The following is an 18,329-nucleotide window of genomic DNA, read 5'->3' on the forward strand; positions in this document are numbered from 1 at the left end:
ATTTTGGAACTTCCAGAAACTTATTTAGTATAGACAGGTCCAGTATTGGTCTCCAGGTTTTGTCCTTTCTGGGTACTAGGAAATGTCTGGAGTAAAATCCTTGCCCCTGCTCTTGTTGTGGTACTTGCTGAATGGCTCTCATGTCTATGAGGGTTGTAATTTGTTTTTTGTGCCTCTGCCCACTGATTGTGTGGCAGAGCTGGCATACCTTTTGACCTTGGTAGAGTGTGAAAATGGAACCTGTAGCCTTGGGACACTATTGTTCAGGACCCATTTGTCTTGGGTAACCATTTGCCAATTTGATGAAAAAAGTTTTAGTTTTCCCCCTAAGGGGGCTGCCAAAAGAAAAGTGCTTGGATCTGGTAGAGGAATGTCATTGGGACTGTTTCCTGTAAGGCTGTGATTTGTCTTCTCTGCTTTTGGAGGTAGGAGCACCCCATTGTTTAGGCCTGTATGAGCCTTGGGGCTGAGATCTGCCTCTGGGACGCCTGTATCTGCCTCTTTGTAGACTGTCTGACACTGGAAAGGACCAATTTTTAGAAGGTCAGTTCCTACTAAACCTGGGTGGCTGTACCTGTAAGAAATCCTTGACTGTCTGCATGGATTTTGCTTTAGCCTCCATTTTTTTCAACACCTCTTCTGCTTTAGTACCAAACAAAGTATCATGCTGTAATGGTGCATCTAATAATTTTGCTTTAACATGATCAGGCAGATTCTGTTCCTTTAACCAAGCATGCCTTCTAATAACAGAACCTGTAACAGCGGCCCTGCAAGAGGCCTCCAGTGAATCATAACCACATTGCAAAGTATGCTTTCCCACTTGTTCAGCTGCATGCAATAAATAGTACAGTTTTGTACCTACCATAAATGTAGATGTCCGATAGGTATGCATCTGCAGTCATAACATATGGGTTGTCCTGCCTCAGGCAGCCCTTCGGTCGGCCGGATTCCAAAGTCTGGGTCTGGCCTCGGCTGATGTTGCACTTTCCCCGATGTCAGAGCGTCTGGGGTATAAAAGCATCAGCCGACGCCATTTTCCTCAGTGTTTCTTGCCCCAGATGCCAGGTGCCCTCTAGGAAGGCCAAATTTGGAGGAATGCAGTAAAATTCCAAACATTTTCCAAAAAATATATATACATATATATACAAACAAATACACCATAATAGATCCCCCAGCTAGCTAATGGAGGGGTAAGAACCCTAGGAATACCACAGAGGGGAAGGAGGGAGGGTAACCCTGACTGCAGATGCATACCTATCGGACATCTACATTTATGGTAGGTACAAAACTGTACTATGTCCTTCAAGGATGCATCTGCAGTCAAAACATATGGGTAGAATACCATAGCCAATCTGGGGGAGGAGGTACTAAGAAAAGGATGGTGTAGATAAGATCCCCTGCAGGACTGCTGTAGCAAAACCCACTCTGGATCTGGAGTATAAAGGTAAATTGTAATGTTTGGCAAATGTATGCACGAAGCTCCATGTAGCAGCTTCTAAAATGTCCTTGGTAGCCACCCCTCTAAGGAAGGCTGTAGTGGTGGCTGTGGCCCTTGTTGAATGAGGCCTGATGTATGTTTGCTGGAACTGTCTTTCCATGAAAGGAGTAACAAAATCGAATGCATTTCCTATCCACTTTGAAATTGTCTGTTTGGAAATTGCTTTTCCTAGTACCCCAGCAGCATATGCTACGAGGAGCTGGTCAGTTTTTCTGAAACTTTTAGTTCTGTCCAAGTAGTAGCGTAGTTGTCTGTGTATATCCAGAGTGTGCAGAAGTTTTTCCCCTCTGTTTTGTGGATTTGGGAAGAATGTAGGCAAGTGAATAGCTTGGTTCAGGGATACCCTAGACACCACCTTTGGCATAAAAGTAGGATTGGTTCTTAGTGAAACTCTGTCCTGATGGAAGATAAGAAATGGCTGTACTGCCATTAAAGCTTGTAACTCAGATACTCTTCTTGCTGAAGTTATGGCCAGAAGGAATGCAGTTTTCCAAGACAGAAACTGTAGATCCGCCGATGCTGCTGGTTCAAAGGGAGGAAGTGTTAGTTTCTCCAGCACAAAGTTGAGATCCCAAGTAGGTAAAGGGGGTTTTCTTGGAGGATTGATGTTTTTGATCCCTCTCAGAAATTGCTGAGGAGAGGGTGCGAGAAGATAGGTGGATCCACATTGTATTCTGCTGAAATTGCTGAGGCATGAATCTTAATGGAAGAATAGGACAGGCCGTTGTGGAACAATTCTGCTAAGTATTCCAAAATTTGTGTCATACTCGCCACTGACACATCCAAGCCTTTTGTTGTGTTCCAAATGAGAAATCTTTTCCATTTTGCTGAGTATGTCTTCCTTGTGGAAGGCCGTCGAGCTTCCATAATAATGTCCTTTACTCTCTGTGATAAGTTATTGTGAGGGGGATTTATGGAATTTTCCAGGCAGTTAGTTGCAATGTTTTCAAGTTGGGATGCATGATCTTGAAATTGTTCTGCGTCAGAAGAAGAGGCCACAGGGGGAGAGGCCATGGTTTCGCCTGTGACATGCTCCTCAATAGTGGATACCAGTGCTGCCTTGGCCAGTCTGGAGCTATCAGAATCACTCTTGGCTGTTCTGCCCTGATCTTCAGTAAAACCTTGGACATTAATGGGAGAGGTGGGAAGGCATATACTTTTAGAGCTTTCCAGCTGAAAGAGAGGGAGTCCACCCTCCAAGCTTTTGGGTGATATGTCCTTGAGCAGAATGTCTTTAGTTGATGGTTGTGGGGGGAGGCGAACAGATCTATCTCCGGCATTCCCCATGCTTTTGTTAAGAGTAGGAAGATTTCTGGGTGCAGCATCCATTCGTGTGCATCCATGGTAGTTCTGCTTAAGCTGTCTGCCAGCACATTTTCTTTCCCTGGCACGAACTGGGACTGTAGTTGGATATTGAGTTTCAGGCACAGCTCCCATAGATTCATAGTCAGCCTGCATAGAGGGTAGGAATGTATGCCTCCCTGCTTGTTTATGTACCACATGACTGTGGTGTTGTCTGTCCTTATTAACAGGTGACCTTGATGTAGGAAAGGTTTGAAGGCCTCGATTGCGTGCATCACTGCCAGCATTTCCTTTTGGTTTATGTGCATGCGCAGCTGTCCTTGAGACCATAGGCCTTGGATACATTTGCCCTCCATGTGTGCTTCCCATCCTTGGTCCGATGCGTCCGTGGTGATGGTTTGCTTTGTTCTTGGTTTGTTGAAAGGCAACCCTCTGTTGGACTGGCAGGCATGAGCCCAACACAGGAATTCCTTTTGAAGGCAAGGAATAATTGGTATCAAAGCTTCTAAACTGTGACTGTGCTGAGACCATACACTCCTTAGGTACCATTGTAATTTTCTCATATGCAGCCTGGCCTGTGGAATTAGAATTATGCAGGATGCCATGTAATCCAGGGCCTGCAGGATTTTCCTTGCAGTTAGCTGAGTTTGTCTTGTCAGATTCATGAAGTAATCCGGAAGTTGTTTTTGTTTTTCTTCTGTGAGAAAGGCCATTTGGGTGGTTGTGTCTAGATCTGCACCCAAAAAGGTTATCCTTTGGGATGGAACAAGTCTTGATTTTTGGATGTTGACTGTGTATCCCAAGGCCTGTAGTAGGTGGATGGCATATGCCAAGTCCTTTATCAAATTTTCCTTGTTGTCCGCTTGTATAAGGCAGTCGTCTAGATATGGGTAGATTTGAATCCCCTGAAGTCTGCAGTGTGCAATTACTGATGCCAGGCATTTCGTGAATACGCTGGGCGCAGTAGATAAGCCAAAGGGCAATGCTGAGAATTGATAATGCTCTGATCCTGCAAGAAATCTGAGGTGTCTTCTGCAACCTGGTCGAATAGGGACATGCAGGTATGCCTCCTTGAGATCTAGAGTCACCAGCCAAGACTCCTTGCCCAGCATGGGAAGAAGTTGCTGTAGGGTCAGCATCTTGAATTTTGGCACAATGAGGAAAGTATTCAGCACGGACAGGTCGAGAATAGGCCTCCATTGATTTTCTTTTCTTGGAACAAGGAATAATCTGGAGTAGAATCCTTGGCCTTGTTCTGAAAGAGGTACCTTTTCTATGGCTTTCATTTGAAGTAAGTTGTTGATCTGCTTTAAAGCCTCTGCCCTCTGATTTGGTGGCAGGTTTGGCATTCCATTTCTTTTTGGCAAAGTGTGGAAGTGGAACCTGTATCCTTTTGTCTATTATATGCAGTGTCCATGTGTCCCTTGTAATATAATGCCAGTTTTTTGAGAATAAACAAAGCTTTCCGCCCAAGGGTGCGTCCAATTGAACCCTGGTAGGCGGAATCAAAGTGAAGTCATTGTGTCTGTCCTGGTGTAGTAGTTGTTGTTGCTGTTGCTGCACTACCTCTCTGGTTGGTAGGCTGCCACTGACGGCCTCTGTAGGAGCCCCTAGCTTGCCCTCTACCTCTGGGACGCCTGTTCCTGCCTGTCTGGGCTCTGTCCGAGTCTGGAAAGGACCAATTCTTAGTAGGCCAGTTTCTGCTGAATCTAGGTGGTTGTACTTGCAGAAAATCCTTAACTGTTTGCACAGATTTAGCCTTTTCTTCAAACTTCTTTAAGACCTCCTGAGCCGAGGAGCCAAATAATTTTTGTTTTTCCATTGGAGCATCCAGGAGTTTAGCTTTAACATGGTCTGGCAGGGATTGTTCCTTCAGCCAGGCATGCCTACGAATAACTGCCCCAGTCATAGCTGACCTACATAAAGCCTCCAGTGCATCATAACCACACTTTAAGAAATGATTACTAACCTGCTGTGAGTTATGTACCAGGTCCTGAAGGGATTTACGGTCAAGGGGTTCAGAAGAAGAAAGTTTCTTATTCAGTTCATCTAACAAATATTCTTGGTACTGTATCATATGAAACTGACAATTTAATGCCCTCACAGATAGAGTTGCAGAAGTATATACCTTCTTTCCCCATCTCTCTAAAGCTCTAGACTCCCTTTCAGAAGGTAGAGGATTTTTGGCAGTGGCAGCTGCAACCCCTTTATGGCCCTGAGAAATAGTATCTGGGTCTGCGGAATGGGCCTTATACAGATGAAAATGAGAATCCGGGACCCTGTAGTATCTATCAGGTTTGGCAGGAGCCGGGGGGAAGAGTATCAGGGGCTGTACTAACATCATTGTACACATCATCAATAACATGCAAAACAGGAGGTATAGCTAAGGGCCTATGTTGAGGCAAATGCAAAAAGGTCCTTAATCTCTTTCTAGAATCAGAGAATTCCTGACCCTGCCATTGAAAATGCTCTCTCATGGAATGTAGAGTCTCACCAAAAGAAAACTCTTCAGGAGGGAGGTCAAGGAATAGATTCTTCAGCATCAGAATCCTCATAGGGCGAATAAGCCTCCTCCTGGTGGTCTGTTAACTCAGATCCATCCGTGGACACATCTGAAGAGTGTTGGTCAGAGGGCTCAGTCCTGGGCCTTTTGTCTGGTGGAGGGTGAGAGCCCTTGTCCGGGTGAGGCTGAGAACCTCTAATTAAAGAAATAAGATCCTCTGCAAGGCTGAGGGTCTGAGAACTAGAAGAAGGCGGCCTCTGGGAGGTAGTTTTGGGAGGCAAAGCTTTGGTTAGTTTGGCAGCTTTAGCCCTGGAAAAAGCCTTAATGGACATAGAAGCAGGGGGTCTAGCTGCCCCACGTGCAGGAGTAGATTTGTCCAAAGGTATGGTGTCAGACATTTCCTGGACACTGGTTTCGGTAGGTAGCTCAGTAGCCGATTCAGCTGGGGCCTCCAGGGCCGCGGTGGTCGGTTGAGTGGATTCGGTTAAAGGAAGCTCCGAGGACTCGGTTTCGTCCGAAACCGAGACACTCGCGGTAGGCCTTACCGTGGTTTCAGCCGAAACCGCGGGCCGCGAGTGTCGGTCCTTGTCCTTCCGTTTTTTCACTAAATGCGAAGTCGGAGTCTCCGACGGCATCTTATATGCAAAATTAGCCCCAAAGAATTCCTCTGCAAACTCCGACCGACGTCTAAGAGTTCGTCGGTTGAAGGAAGCACAGGCTGAACAGGCCGAGACGTCGTGGTCTGGGCCTAAGCAAGGAAGGCAGTAAGAGTGGAAATCCTTATGAGGTATTTGTTTCCCACAAGTTAAACAATTATTTACTTTATCTGACATCGGCTGAGGCAAGAAAGAGTCCCCAATGGGGTACTTAGCTTTTTCGAAGTCTTCGGTAGTGAATTTTCTTCTTATCACAGGATCTGACCAACCGGCACTTGCGAATTGCTTCTGCTTCGGGCACCGCGCGGCAAGAAAGACTGAGGAAAATGGCGTCGGCTGATGCTTTTATACCCCAGACGCTCTGACGTCGGGGAAAGTGCGACATCAGCCGAGGCCAGACCCAGACTTTGGAATCCGGCCGACCGAAGGGCTGCCTGAGGCAGGACAACCCATATGTTATGACTGCAGATGCATCCTTGAAGGACATCCTGCAATTCCTTGTTCTCTGAACATTCAGTATTTGTCAACAATTTATGTTTAAGCAGTGACATTAAATATTGCTGATATTTAAGCATATGAAACTGACAATTTAAAGCCCTTACAGCCAGGGTAGCAGAAGTGTAGACTTTTTTCCCCCATCTGTCTAGAGTCCTAGAATCCCTATCAGAGGGGACAGGGCTTTTTGCAGTGGAAGCTTTGACCCCTTTGGGACCCTGAGATATAGTTTCTGGGTCAGCAGCGGGGTTTTTATATAGGAATTTATGAGAATCCGGGACCCTGTAGTATCTGTCTGGCTTAGCAGGTGCAGGGGGTAAAGAGTCAGGGGACAGGCTGGACTCTGAAAATACATCATCTACAATGTCTAGAACAGGTGTAATAGCAAGGGGGGTCTGTGCTGAGGAAGTAGCAGAAAGTCTCTGAGCCTTTTCTTAGATTCAGAATAATCTTGGCTCTCCCAATGGAAATGCTCCCTCATGGTATGCAGGGTTTCCCCAAAAGAATAATCCTCAGGAGGAGAGGCTGAAAGAATGGATTTTTCAGCATTAGAATCCTCATAGGGAAGCATTGAGTAATCCTGTTCAGAAGAGGAATCAGGGGAAATAGAAACCTGATCAGAAGAATCATACTCTGTCTCTTGCCTAGGCCTCTTATCAGGAGGGGGATGGAAGCCCCTGATCAAAGTAATTAGGTCTTCGGCCATTTTGAGCATCTGTTTTTTAGGCATGGAAGTCTGAGCAGGAGAATGCTGCACTTGTTTCTTTCTCTTTAGAGCTGCTTTAGTCTTTGTTTGTGAAGCTGAAGATGGCTTAATATATAGTTGTGTAGGTCTGAAGACGCCCTCAGAAGCCGATGCCTGCTCAGCGGCTCCAGACCCATCTGAGGGAATGATTTCCGAGTGTCCAATACCTTGAGTATACAGAGGCCCAGTCGGCTCCACGTTGGAGTCGGAAGCTGCCTGTGGCTCTGAGGTAGCAGGTGCCAGGGGCTGCGAAAGCGCCTCACTGAGAACCGGCGGCTAGCCTAGCAGAGGCCCCGTCGTCGATTTTGGACCTCGTATGCCTATCCTTTTCCTTGTCCTTGCGTTTTTTGTAAACTCCGGTTGTCGGCTGGTCCGACGGCATTATATAATTAAATCTTCGGCCAAAGTAATGCAATGCAAAATCGAACCGACGCTTAATAGTGCATTGGTTAAATCTAGCACAAAACAGACAGCTAGCAACGTTGCGATCAGGGCCTAGGCAAGGAGTACAAGTAAGAGTGAAAATCCTTATGAGGTATTTGCTTCCCACAAGAAATACAATTGTTAACTTTTTCTGACATCGGTCTGGAGCAAGAAAAAAGTTTCCCCAACGGGGTACTTAGCTTTAATGAAGACTTCGGTTCTGAAATTCGGATTTGAATATCTCAGGAGTCGGCCGACCTGCACTTGTGAACTGCTTTTGCTTCGGGCACCGAGCGCCAAGAAAGACTGAAGAAAATGGCGTCGGCTGCATCTTTTATACCCCTGGCGCACTGACGTCAGGGAAGAGGCGACAGCAACTGACGCCGGACCTAGTCTTTCGAATTCTGGCCGACTGTGGGTAGCCTGCCAGCAGGATAACCCAAGAGTAAAGACTGCAACAGTGAAACACGAACATCATGTGACAAGCTGAAACATGCATGACTGGACTTTCACCTGAATATATTACACAGATGGCACCCAACTCCAGTGAGAAGAGGAACAGAAAGCAGAAATCATAGGTGCTGGAGATTAGGCATGGAGAGAGCAGACATATCGCAACTATTCAAGGGGTGTGGATGGGCAAAAAGTGTAGGAAAATCAAGGAGAGGTATGGAAAGAAATATGGGGAAGAAAGCTCTGAAAGAAGTGGAAGATATGTCTACTAGGCTTACAGCTTCAGAGAGGAAACACAAAAAAAAAGATAAAAGATACTAATAATGAGATGGAAGGTAAAGGCTGAAAAAAGCATACCATTGGATGGGCAAGGCATTATAAAAAGAATGAGAACATACAGTAAGCAATACCAGTGCAACGAAAAAGAACAAAGGAAGTGAAACTTATAAGACAGGGAAAAATGATCCCGATTAAATGGCAACCAGACTCCAGACTACTACTGCACCAATGATTCAACAAGACAGGGAGGAAGTGTGGGGGGGGGGCAAGCAGAAGGAAGGGTACAAGAGAAACACGAGACATATGGAAACAGACAGAATGGGAGACTATTGAAACGCATTCTCCATCTCCTCCTTACAGTAGTCTAATAAACTACATTTTCCAAATCACTTAATTTGTCAGAAGGGTCCAAGCAACAAATAAATACATGTAATGGTGAACTGTGTATGAAAAATGAATCTTTCTGCAAGTTTTGCCCAGGGATGACATGAGGGGATTGGTCATAAAGTAACAAATCTTCATAAATTCTCAACAGAGAATAAAACTAGACATGGTATACTGCAGTGGTGGTGCTGCGGTAGCGTTGTCGCCTCATAGCAAGACGTCCCGTTCGATTCTCAGCTAGAGCGTCTTCTGTGTGGAGGCATACGTGAATGGGGCATGCCTTAGTTGAAGGTTGTGCGGCAGGGCTGGTAACCCGGTACGTAAAAATCCACTACCAATCATTAGCGGACCGGAGTTTGGCTGTGGCGACCCCTAACTGGGAAAAGCCGAAAGATACAAACAAACAGACTAGACACGGTGCAACAGCCCCATTCAAAACAAGAAACCACAAGCATTATATAAAATAAGTGCCCACAGCTCAAATGACAAACATAGTATTTTGTTTCAGAGATAATGATCCGCATAATTACAGCAGTTTACAGTCTTGAATCCTTACCTTTGTTAGTCTCTTTTTTTTTGCTTTTTAGAACATTTACACTCTACTGCCAACATAAGAGATAAAAAACACAATGCAGGTAAACTGTATTATCAAGTTTGCTGTTTTACTTACTGGTTTGTCTTTAATGGTAGGGCTAGAAACACAAAGATAGAGCTTTGCATCTTCTTCTATACATGCATCAATCAGAGACTGAACTGAACTTTCTTCCTGAAACAAAAGGAAAGCATAACCTAAAAAAATAAATAAAAAAATAATTAAAAAACATGAAATATTTAAAAAATTACTGTTGCGTATCAGTCAGTAAACACATAATATAAAAGCAAAGAGTGACAAACATGAAGTATAAAATCATTCATCTAGCCCATTCACATGGCAAACAATATTCAGGAACATTCAAAAGCAAGCACATAAAAGCAAGATAACAACTGTCAATATAATAGGACATCTACTTAAGTCGACAGATGTGTTTTTACTGTCAGCTGATCTCTGAGGGGGGTGAGTTCATCTTCTCCACCAATCAGAACATGGCATTTTCTTGGAAGATCTAGCATTCAGAATGCATTCATTCAGTGCCAACACAAGCAATGAGGCCAAGTAACTGTGCCTGTCACTCTATCAAAGGAGCACAGACATGTAACACTGTTTTAAAGGAACTATTTTACCAGTCAGGATTGTGCCAGAATGACACAAGTAGCTTGACTAAGGAACAACATAGGCTCAAATCACAAAAGTATCAAAGATAGGTCAGGATAATCTACAAGCTTACCACTGGAGAAGTATGAAATACTGCGTTCTGTTTCTTTTCTTTTTTTGGAAGACTCTGAGGTCATCAAAAAGTATGGTTTGAGAAAACCTGAAAAGTACAGTGGTGTAAAATCTTACCATAACAGTAAATGTTCATCTTTTCATTTCTGTAGTATTCTTTACTAAAGGGATTACCTGCCCAGGGTAGCCAAACATCTGGCCAGTATAGCAAAGCCTTATGATTTTACAGATGTCATACGTCACACTTATGTTCCCCACTCAAGTCATAGGGCATAAAGGTGGTATACAGATGTACACACCTCAGAAATGAAAAGCCCCAGGGGGAGCAACAGTCCAAAGAATTAGGAGGAAAGTACAGTTGTGTACACTTACCATAAATGTAGATGTTCAAGTGTATTCACTGTTGCAGTCATTACATTTGGGGTTATCTGCCTGCAGGTAGCCCTCAGCAGGCCTAAATACCAGAGTCTTGCATTCCTGCGTCGGATGCTGTCCCTTCTTCCATGACGTCAGGTCGTCAAGGGTATAAAACATGCAGCCGACGCCATTACATCAGTTTTTTCTTGCCCCAGATGTCAGGTGCCTCCATAATGGGAAGCAATTATATGTTATGTTACAGCTCCAATAAAAAGCAAATACACCAGAAAGTTCAAATACACCCAACAAGAAGGAAAGGTAGAGCCAAGAGAAGTCAGGGGGCTGGAGGAGGATAACCAGGACTGCAACAGTGAATACACTCAAACATCTACATTTCTGGCAAGTGTACACAACTGTACTATGTTCTTCGTGTTTCACTGTTGCAGTCATTACATTTAGGTAGATTCCCAAAGCTAAGGAAAGGAGGAGGAAGTCAGAGAGCATTAGGACCAGCTATTAAGCCCTGCAATACTGCAGTGGCAAAACCAGCTCTGGATTTAGAAAAAAATAGGCATGAACAGAGCTCCAGGTAGCAGCTTCTAGGATGTCCCTGGTAGGGACCCCTCTGAGAAAGGCTGTAGAGGTAGATGCAGCCCTGGTGGAATGTGATCTTATCCCCTGTGGGGTAGGTTTTCCATGGTGCTTATAGCAGAAATGAATGCAATGGGCTATCCATTTAGAAATGGTTTGCTTTGAAATGGCCTTCCCCTCTGTCCCTGCAGCAAAGCAGCTGTTCAGATTTTCTGAGAGGCTTAGTCTTGTGCAAAATTCGTTCTCCTTTGTTTTGTGGATTAATGTCCACAAATAAAATACCCTAGGGAAGCCAAGAACAAATGGATGACCAGGTAGGCTGCCTTAATAAAGGTACAGTGGGACGTCGGCGAAGAAGCTGGGCTACCGGTAAAACCTTGAGAAAGGCTGTGCATACCAGAGCGCTTGTGGTCAAAGGCTTCGTATACAGGTCATAGTTCCGGCTGGTCAGGTCGCCTGGTGAGAAGAACCGCTAGTGCGGCCGCTAGAAATCAAAGATGAAACACATGGAAAAAACAGGCAAAACAACGTAATGTGGCTCTGCTCAACGTGGTGGCAAAAAATCAACATAGTCGAAGTTCAGATTCTAGAAGGTCGTACTTTATTGAAGTAAAAGTACCAGAAGTACAATAACCATTGAAGCGTAGTTCCTTAATGGAAAGAGTGATCCTGAGAATTTCCTTTTATAAGAGTACCTGGGGGTGTGTCAGTGGGGACCAATCAAATGTCGGTGAAAACACCTTTATAGTGATTGGGCACGATAAATTGACATCCCACCTTACAATCTGATAGGTTAGATACCCTGAGCCAGCTCATACGTGGTTAGTAGAATCACTCTAAACCTACAATAGTGAAGTTTGGAGATTAGCTAAAATTAGCTAAAAAAATGTAGTTAACTAAAAATATTCTTGCTGGAAAAAAAATCAACCCTTGCTGGTAAAATACATTGATAGGCTACACTTTTCGAAATCTTCATCAGGATGGCGGATGACCTAAAAGAGCATAATAAACAAAGCCAAGCATATGTAAAATAAGAAACAGGCTAGAAAACCAAAAAATAAGAACCAGGCTAGATATCCAAAAATATGATACAGAAATTAAAAACAGAAAAAATAGTGAAAACTTCTTTGGTTTGAGGATTAGGAAGAAAAAGGTAGGTAAAATGAATGGACTAACTTAGGGCCACACTAGACACCACCTTGGGCATAAAGGAAGGATTGGTCCTGAGGGAAACCCTGTCTGCAGGGAAGATAATGAAAGGCTCCACTGCCATGAGGGCCTGTAATTCAGACACTCTTCTTGCTGAAGTGATGGCTAGAAGGAAGGCTGTTTTCCAAGAAAGGGATTTCAACTCTGCAGTTGCAGCTGGTTCAAATGGAGGGAGAGTGAGCTTTTCCAATACAAAGTTGAGGTCCCAGGCTGGAGTAGGGGCTCGCCTGGGAGGGGTCTTAAATTTTTAGTCCCTCTGAGGAATTGCTTTAACAGGGGGTGAGAGAAGAGGGGTGTGTTCAGTATCATAATGTGCTGAAATTGCAGAGGCATGGATTTTAACTGATGAGAAGGATAGGCCCTTATGGAGCATTTCTGTTACGTACTGAAGAATATGAGGTAAACTGGGCACCGTAGTGCCCATACCCTGGGTCTGGCTCCAGGAACAGTATCTTTTCCACTTTTCAGCATAGGATTTTCTAGTACTAGGCCTCCTGGCTTCCAGAATGACCACTAGCACCTGCTTACTGAGGGAAGCTATTGGAGAGCTCAAGGAATTAGCCAGGCTGCAAGGTTCAGTGTTTGAAGCTGAGGGTGCAGAATCTGGCCCGCCTACTGGGACAGCAGGGAAGGTGCTTGAGGTAGGTGCCATGGATCCTGCAGTATTATGCTGCGCAAGAGGGGATACCAGTGCTGGCGAGGCCAGTCTGGTGCAATAAGAATTGTCCTTGGTTTGTCCTGTTTGATCTTTAGCTGAACCTTCGAGAGGAGAGGCAGAGGGGGAAAGGCATAAACCGAGAGGCTTTCCCAGATGAAAGACTGTGCTTGCTGTATGCTTTCCCAGATGAAAGACAGGGCATCCACTTTCCAAGCTTGACTGTGGGGAGTCCTTGTGCAGAATTTGTCCAATTGGTAGTTCGGGGGGAGGCAAACAGGTCTGTCTCTGGAGTCCCCCATTTGTTCCTCAAAAGGTTGAATATTTTTGGTTCCAGTTTCCATTCGTGTGGGTCCATGAGATTTCTGCTTAGGTAGTCTGCCAGTGAATTTAGCTTGCCTGACAGGAACTGAGCTTGTAGGTGCACTTGGTAGCTCAAGGTTGTGTTCCACAGAGCCATGGCTAGTCTGCAGAGAGGGTATGAGTGGGTATCCCCCTGCTTGTTTATGTACCACATAACTATTGTGTTGTCTGTCTTTACCAATAATTGTCCTGGAAGGATGTGGTCCTTGAAGGCTGTCAGGGAATTCTGTACAGCTAACATTTCTTTTTGGTTGATATGCAGGTGGATCTGACTCGGGTTCCATTTGCCCTGAATGCACTGCCCTGCCAAGTGAGCCCCCCCCCCCCATGCATAGTCTGATGAGTCTGTAGTCAGGGTTTGGGCAGCAGGGGTAGATTGAAAGGGAGCCCCTTGTTGAGGTGGCAGGCCTCTGCCCACCAAAGGAACTCTGCCTTTATACAAGGAATGATAGGAATCATTGATTCCAGGTCCTGAGAATGTTGACACCACAGGCTTTTTAGATACCATTGTAGTTTCCTCATATGCAGTCTTGCATATGGAATTAGTAGAATGCAAGAGGTCCTGAACCCCCGGGCTTGCAAAATCTTCCTTGCAGATAGCTGGGTCTTTGTGGACAGTAGTTTGAAGTAGGCTGTCAAATAAACTTGTTTCTCTGGCGTGAGGTAAGCCATCTGGGAAGTTGTGCTCAAGCTTGCTCCCAGGAATACAATCTGTTGGCAGGGTACCAGATAAGATTTCTTTTCATTTACTGTGTACCCCAGCGAGGTTAGAAGTTTATTTACAAATGTCAGATGTTTTAATAGCATGTCCTGGCTTTCTGCCTGAATTAGACAATCGTCCAGGTATGGGTACATCTGAATACTTCTCTGCCTAAAAATGCAATGACTGGAGCTAGACACTTGGTGAATACCCTGGGTGCAGTAGATAAGCCAAAGGGAAGTGCAGAGAACTGATAGTGCAGGGAGCGTGCTCTGAAGCATAGGTATTTCCTGCAAGATTCCCTTATAGGAATGTTCTGGTAAGCTTCCTTTAGGTCTAAGGTTGCCAACCACGCATATTTGCCTAGCATAGGAAGCAGCTGTTGGAAGTGTTTGCATTTTGAATTTTGGGATTACCAAAAAGGTGTTTAGAATAGAGAGGTCCAGGACAGTATGCCAGGAGCTGTCTTTTCTGGGTACCAGGAAAAGTCTTGAGTAAAAACCTTGTCCCCTTTCTTCTGCTGGGACAGGTTGAATAGCCCTGATACTTAGAAGAGAGAGAACCTGCTGTTGAGCCTCTGCCCACTGATTTGGGGGTAGGTCTGGCCAACTGTTTGGGGTTCGTAATGTGTGAAGTGGAATCTGTATCCTTGGAAAAATATATTTAAAACCCATTTGTCCTGGGTAAGAGTTCCCAGTTTTTTGCATGCAGGGTGAGCTTTCCTGATAAGGGAGCAGGCAGATGAGCAGGGCTTGGAAGGGATAAGGTTAAGTTATTGTGACATTTTTCCATAGGGGGTGTCTTACTACTTCCAGCTTTGGAAGTGGGAGCCCCCCACTGCTTAGGCCTGTATGTAGCCTGAGACTAACTTGGGTGGTCTGCTGTTCCTGGGTTTGGACTGAGAAGGCCTGGAAGAGACTGGAAAGGACCAATTCTTAGAAGGCCAATGCCTACTAAAATCTGGGAGGCTGTACTTTCAGGAAATATTTAACAGTTTGCATAGATTTAGCTTTTTCCTGCATCTTTTTAAGGACTTCTTCTGCCTTGTTGCCAAACAGGTGGTCTTGGTTTAAGGGAGCATCCAGTAATTTAGTTTTAACATGATCTGGGAAGTGTTGCTCCTTAAGCCAAGCATGCCTTCTAAGTACAGACCCAGTGACAGCAGCCCTGAAAGATGCTTCTATAGAGTCAAAAACACATTGCAAAGTATGTTTACCAACTTGTTCAGCAGAATGCATTAAATCCTGTAATTCTTTATGTTCCGCACAGTCAGGAATCAACATCATTTTCTGTTTAAGTAGTCCCATAATATGCTGCTGATACTTTAACATATGAAACTGGCAATTTAAGGCCCTAATGGCCAAAGTAGCAAGTGTATACCCGTCTTACCTCATCTGTCCAAGGCCCTGAATTCTCTATCAGAGGGGATAGGGTTTTTGGCAGCAGTAGCTTTAATGCTCTTTGGTCCTTGGGAAACGGTCTCTGGATCCGCAGTAGGATTCTTGAAGAGGAACTTGTAAGAGTCGGGTACTATGTAATATCGGTCAGGTTTTCTGGAAGCTGGAGGTAAAGTGTCTGGGATCAGGCTAGATTCCAAGAAGGCATCATCGACAACTCTCTTGGACAGCTTTTCCTGGTGAGGAGTCAAGGTATTCTCCAGGCTGTCAGCTGCAGTGTTTTTAGGCTTGAGTGCAGAGTTTTGTAATTGTACTGTGTCAGAAGGAGTGACCATTGTGGTAGAGGCCACGGTTTCGTGTGTGACAGGCTCCGTAACAGTGGGTACCAGTGCTGCCTTGGCCAGTCCGGGGCTATTAGAATCACTTTTGGCTGCTCTGTCCTGATTTTCAGTAAGACCTTGGTCATTAGTGGAAGAGGTGGAAATGCATACACTGTTAGAGTATTCCAGCTGAAAGAGAGGGCGTCCACTTTCCATGCTTGTGGGTGGTATGTCCTTGAACAGAATTTCTTCAGCTGATGATTGTGGTGGGAGGCAAAAAGATCTATGTCCGGCCTCCCCCAAGATTGTGTTATCTGAAGGAAGATGTCTGGGTGTAGCATCCATTCGTGTGGATCCATGGTATTTCTGCTTCGGCTGTCCGCCAGTATATTGTCTTTTCCTGGCACAAACTGGGATTGCAGCTCTATATTGAGTTTTAGGAAAAGTTCCCAAAGATTCATTGCTAGTCTGCAAAGAGGATAGGAATGGGTACCTCCTTGCTTGTTTATGTACCACATAACTGTGGTGTTGTCTGTCCTTATTAGCAGGTGGCCTTGATGCAGAAAGTGCTTGAAGGCCTCGATTGCATGTATCACCGCCAGCATTTCCTTTTGGTTTATGTGCATGCGCAATTCTTTCTGAGACCATAGTCCTTGGATGCATCTGTCCTTCATATGTGCTCCCCATCCATGGTCTGAAGCGTCCGAGGTAATGGTTTGGCTGGTTACTGGTTTGCTGAAAGGCAGACCCCTGTTTGACTGGCTTGCTTGGACCCACCACAGGAATTCCTTTTGAAGGCATGGAATGAGTGGTATCAAAGTTTCTAGGCTGTGATTGTGCTGTGACCATAAACTCCTTAGGTACCATTGTAGTTTTCTCATATGCAGCCTTGCTTGTGGAATCAGAAGAATGCACAATGCCATGTAACCCAGGGCCTGCAGGATTTTCCTTGCAGTCATCTGAGTTTGTTTTGTCAGATTTTTGAAGTAATCCGGTAGTTGTCTGTTTTTCTTCTGTGAGAAAAGCCATTTGGGTGGTTGTATCTAGTTCCGCACCCAGAAAGGTTATTCTTTGGGATGGCACAAGTCTTGACTTGTGAATGTTGACTGTGTATCCCAAGGCCTGCAGTAGGCGGATGGCATAATTCAAATGTTTTTCCAAAGTTTGTTGGCTGTCCGCTTGTATAAGGCAGTCGTCCAGATATGGGTATATTTGAATCCCCTGAAGTCTGCAGTGTGCAATTACTGATGCCAGGCATTTCGTGAATACTCTGGGCGCAGTAGATAAGCCAAAGGGCAATGCTGAGAATTGATAATGCTCTGAACCTGCAAGAAATCTGAGGTGTCTCCTGCAACTTTGTCTGATAGGGACATGCAGGTATGCCTCATTGAGGTCTAGAGTTACCAGCCAAGACCCCTTGCCCAGCATGGGAAGGAGTTGCTGTAGGGTCAGCATTTTGAATTTTGGCACAATGAGATAAGTATTGAGTGCGGACAAATCGAGAATAGACCTCCATTGTTTTTCTTTTCTTGGGACAAGGAATAGTCTGGAATAAAATCCTTGGCCTTGTTCTGCGAGAGGAACCTTTTCTATAGCTTTCATTTGCAATAGGTTGGCAATTTGTTTTAAAGCCTCTGCCCTTTGATTTGGTGGCAGGTTTGGCATTCCTTTTCTTTTTGGTAATGAATGGAAATGGAACCTGTATCCTTTGTCTATTATTTGCAGTGTCCATTTGTCCCTTGTAATGCTGTGCCAATTTCTTGAGAATAAAGACAATTTTCCACCCAAAGGTGCTTCTAATTGAGCCCTGGTTGGCGGGATCAAGGTGAATTCATTGAGTCTGTCCTTGTGCAGCAGTTGTTGGTCCTGCACTACCTCTCTGGTTAGGAGGCTGCCATTGACGACCTCTGTAGGAGCCTCTATCTTGCCCTCTACCTCTGGCACGCCTGTTCTTGCCTCTTTGATATCTGTCTTCTGGAAAGGACCAATTCTTAGAAGGCCAATTTCTGCTGAATCTTGGTGGTTGAACCTGGAGGAAATCTTTGACTGTTTGTACAGATTTAGCCTTTTCCTCAAATTTCTTTAAGACCTCCTGAGCAGTGGAGCCAAATAACTTTTGCTTTTCCAGTGGAGCATCCAGAAGCTTAGCCTTAACATGATCTGGCAGAGATTGTTCCTTCAGCCAAGCATGTCTATGTATGACTGCACCTGTCATTGCTGACCTACATGAAGCTTCCAATGCATCATAACCACACTGCAAGAAATGGTTGCTAACCTGTTGTGAATTATGTACCAGATCCTGAAGTGACTTACGGTCTAGGGGTTCAGGAGAAGACAGCTTTTTCTGCAATTCATCCAACAAATACTCTTGGTACTGTATCATATGAAATTGACAATTTAAAGCCCTCATAGACAGAGTGGAAGAAGTATACACTTTTTTACCCCATCTCTCTAAAGCCCTGGACTCCCTTTCAGAGGGGAGTGGATTTTTAGTAGTGGCAGCTGCAACCCCTTTAGGACCCTGGGAAATAGTTTCTGGGTCAGCAGAGTGGGCCTTGTAAAGGAAATGATGTGAGTCCAGGACCCTGTAGTACCTATCGGGTTTAACAGGAGCCAGAGGAAGGGTGTCAGGGGTAGTGCTAGACTCAGAATACACATCATCAATGACACTTAAA

The 18,329-nt window shown here is 44.8% G+C and overlaps 1 protein-coding gene across 1 annotated transcript in view; it reads right to left on the bottom strand.

Moving 5' to 3' along the window:
- Positions 1-18,329, bottom strand: part of CPEB2 (cytoplasmic polyadenylation element binding protein 2) — a 568,627-nt gene that overhangs the window by 156,338 nt on the left and 393,960 nt on the right. Inside the window, exon 7 of the mRNA XM_044063518.1 lies at positions 9,409-9,527. Coding sequence (XP_043919453.1) covers positions 9,409-9,527 — 119 coding nt within the window. The remainder of the gene's footprint in view (positions 1-9,408; positions 9,528-18,329) is intronic.

The sequence above is a fragment of the Protopterus annectens genome, chromosome 2.part1, assembly GCF_019279795.1.
Source record: "Protopterus annectens isolate FY-2018-M chromosome 2.part1, PAN1.0, whole genome shotgun sequence".
NCBI lineage: Eukaryota > Metazoa > Chordata > Ceratodontiformes > Protopteridae > Protopterus > Protopterus annectens.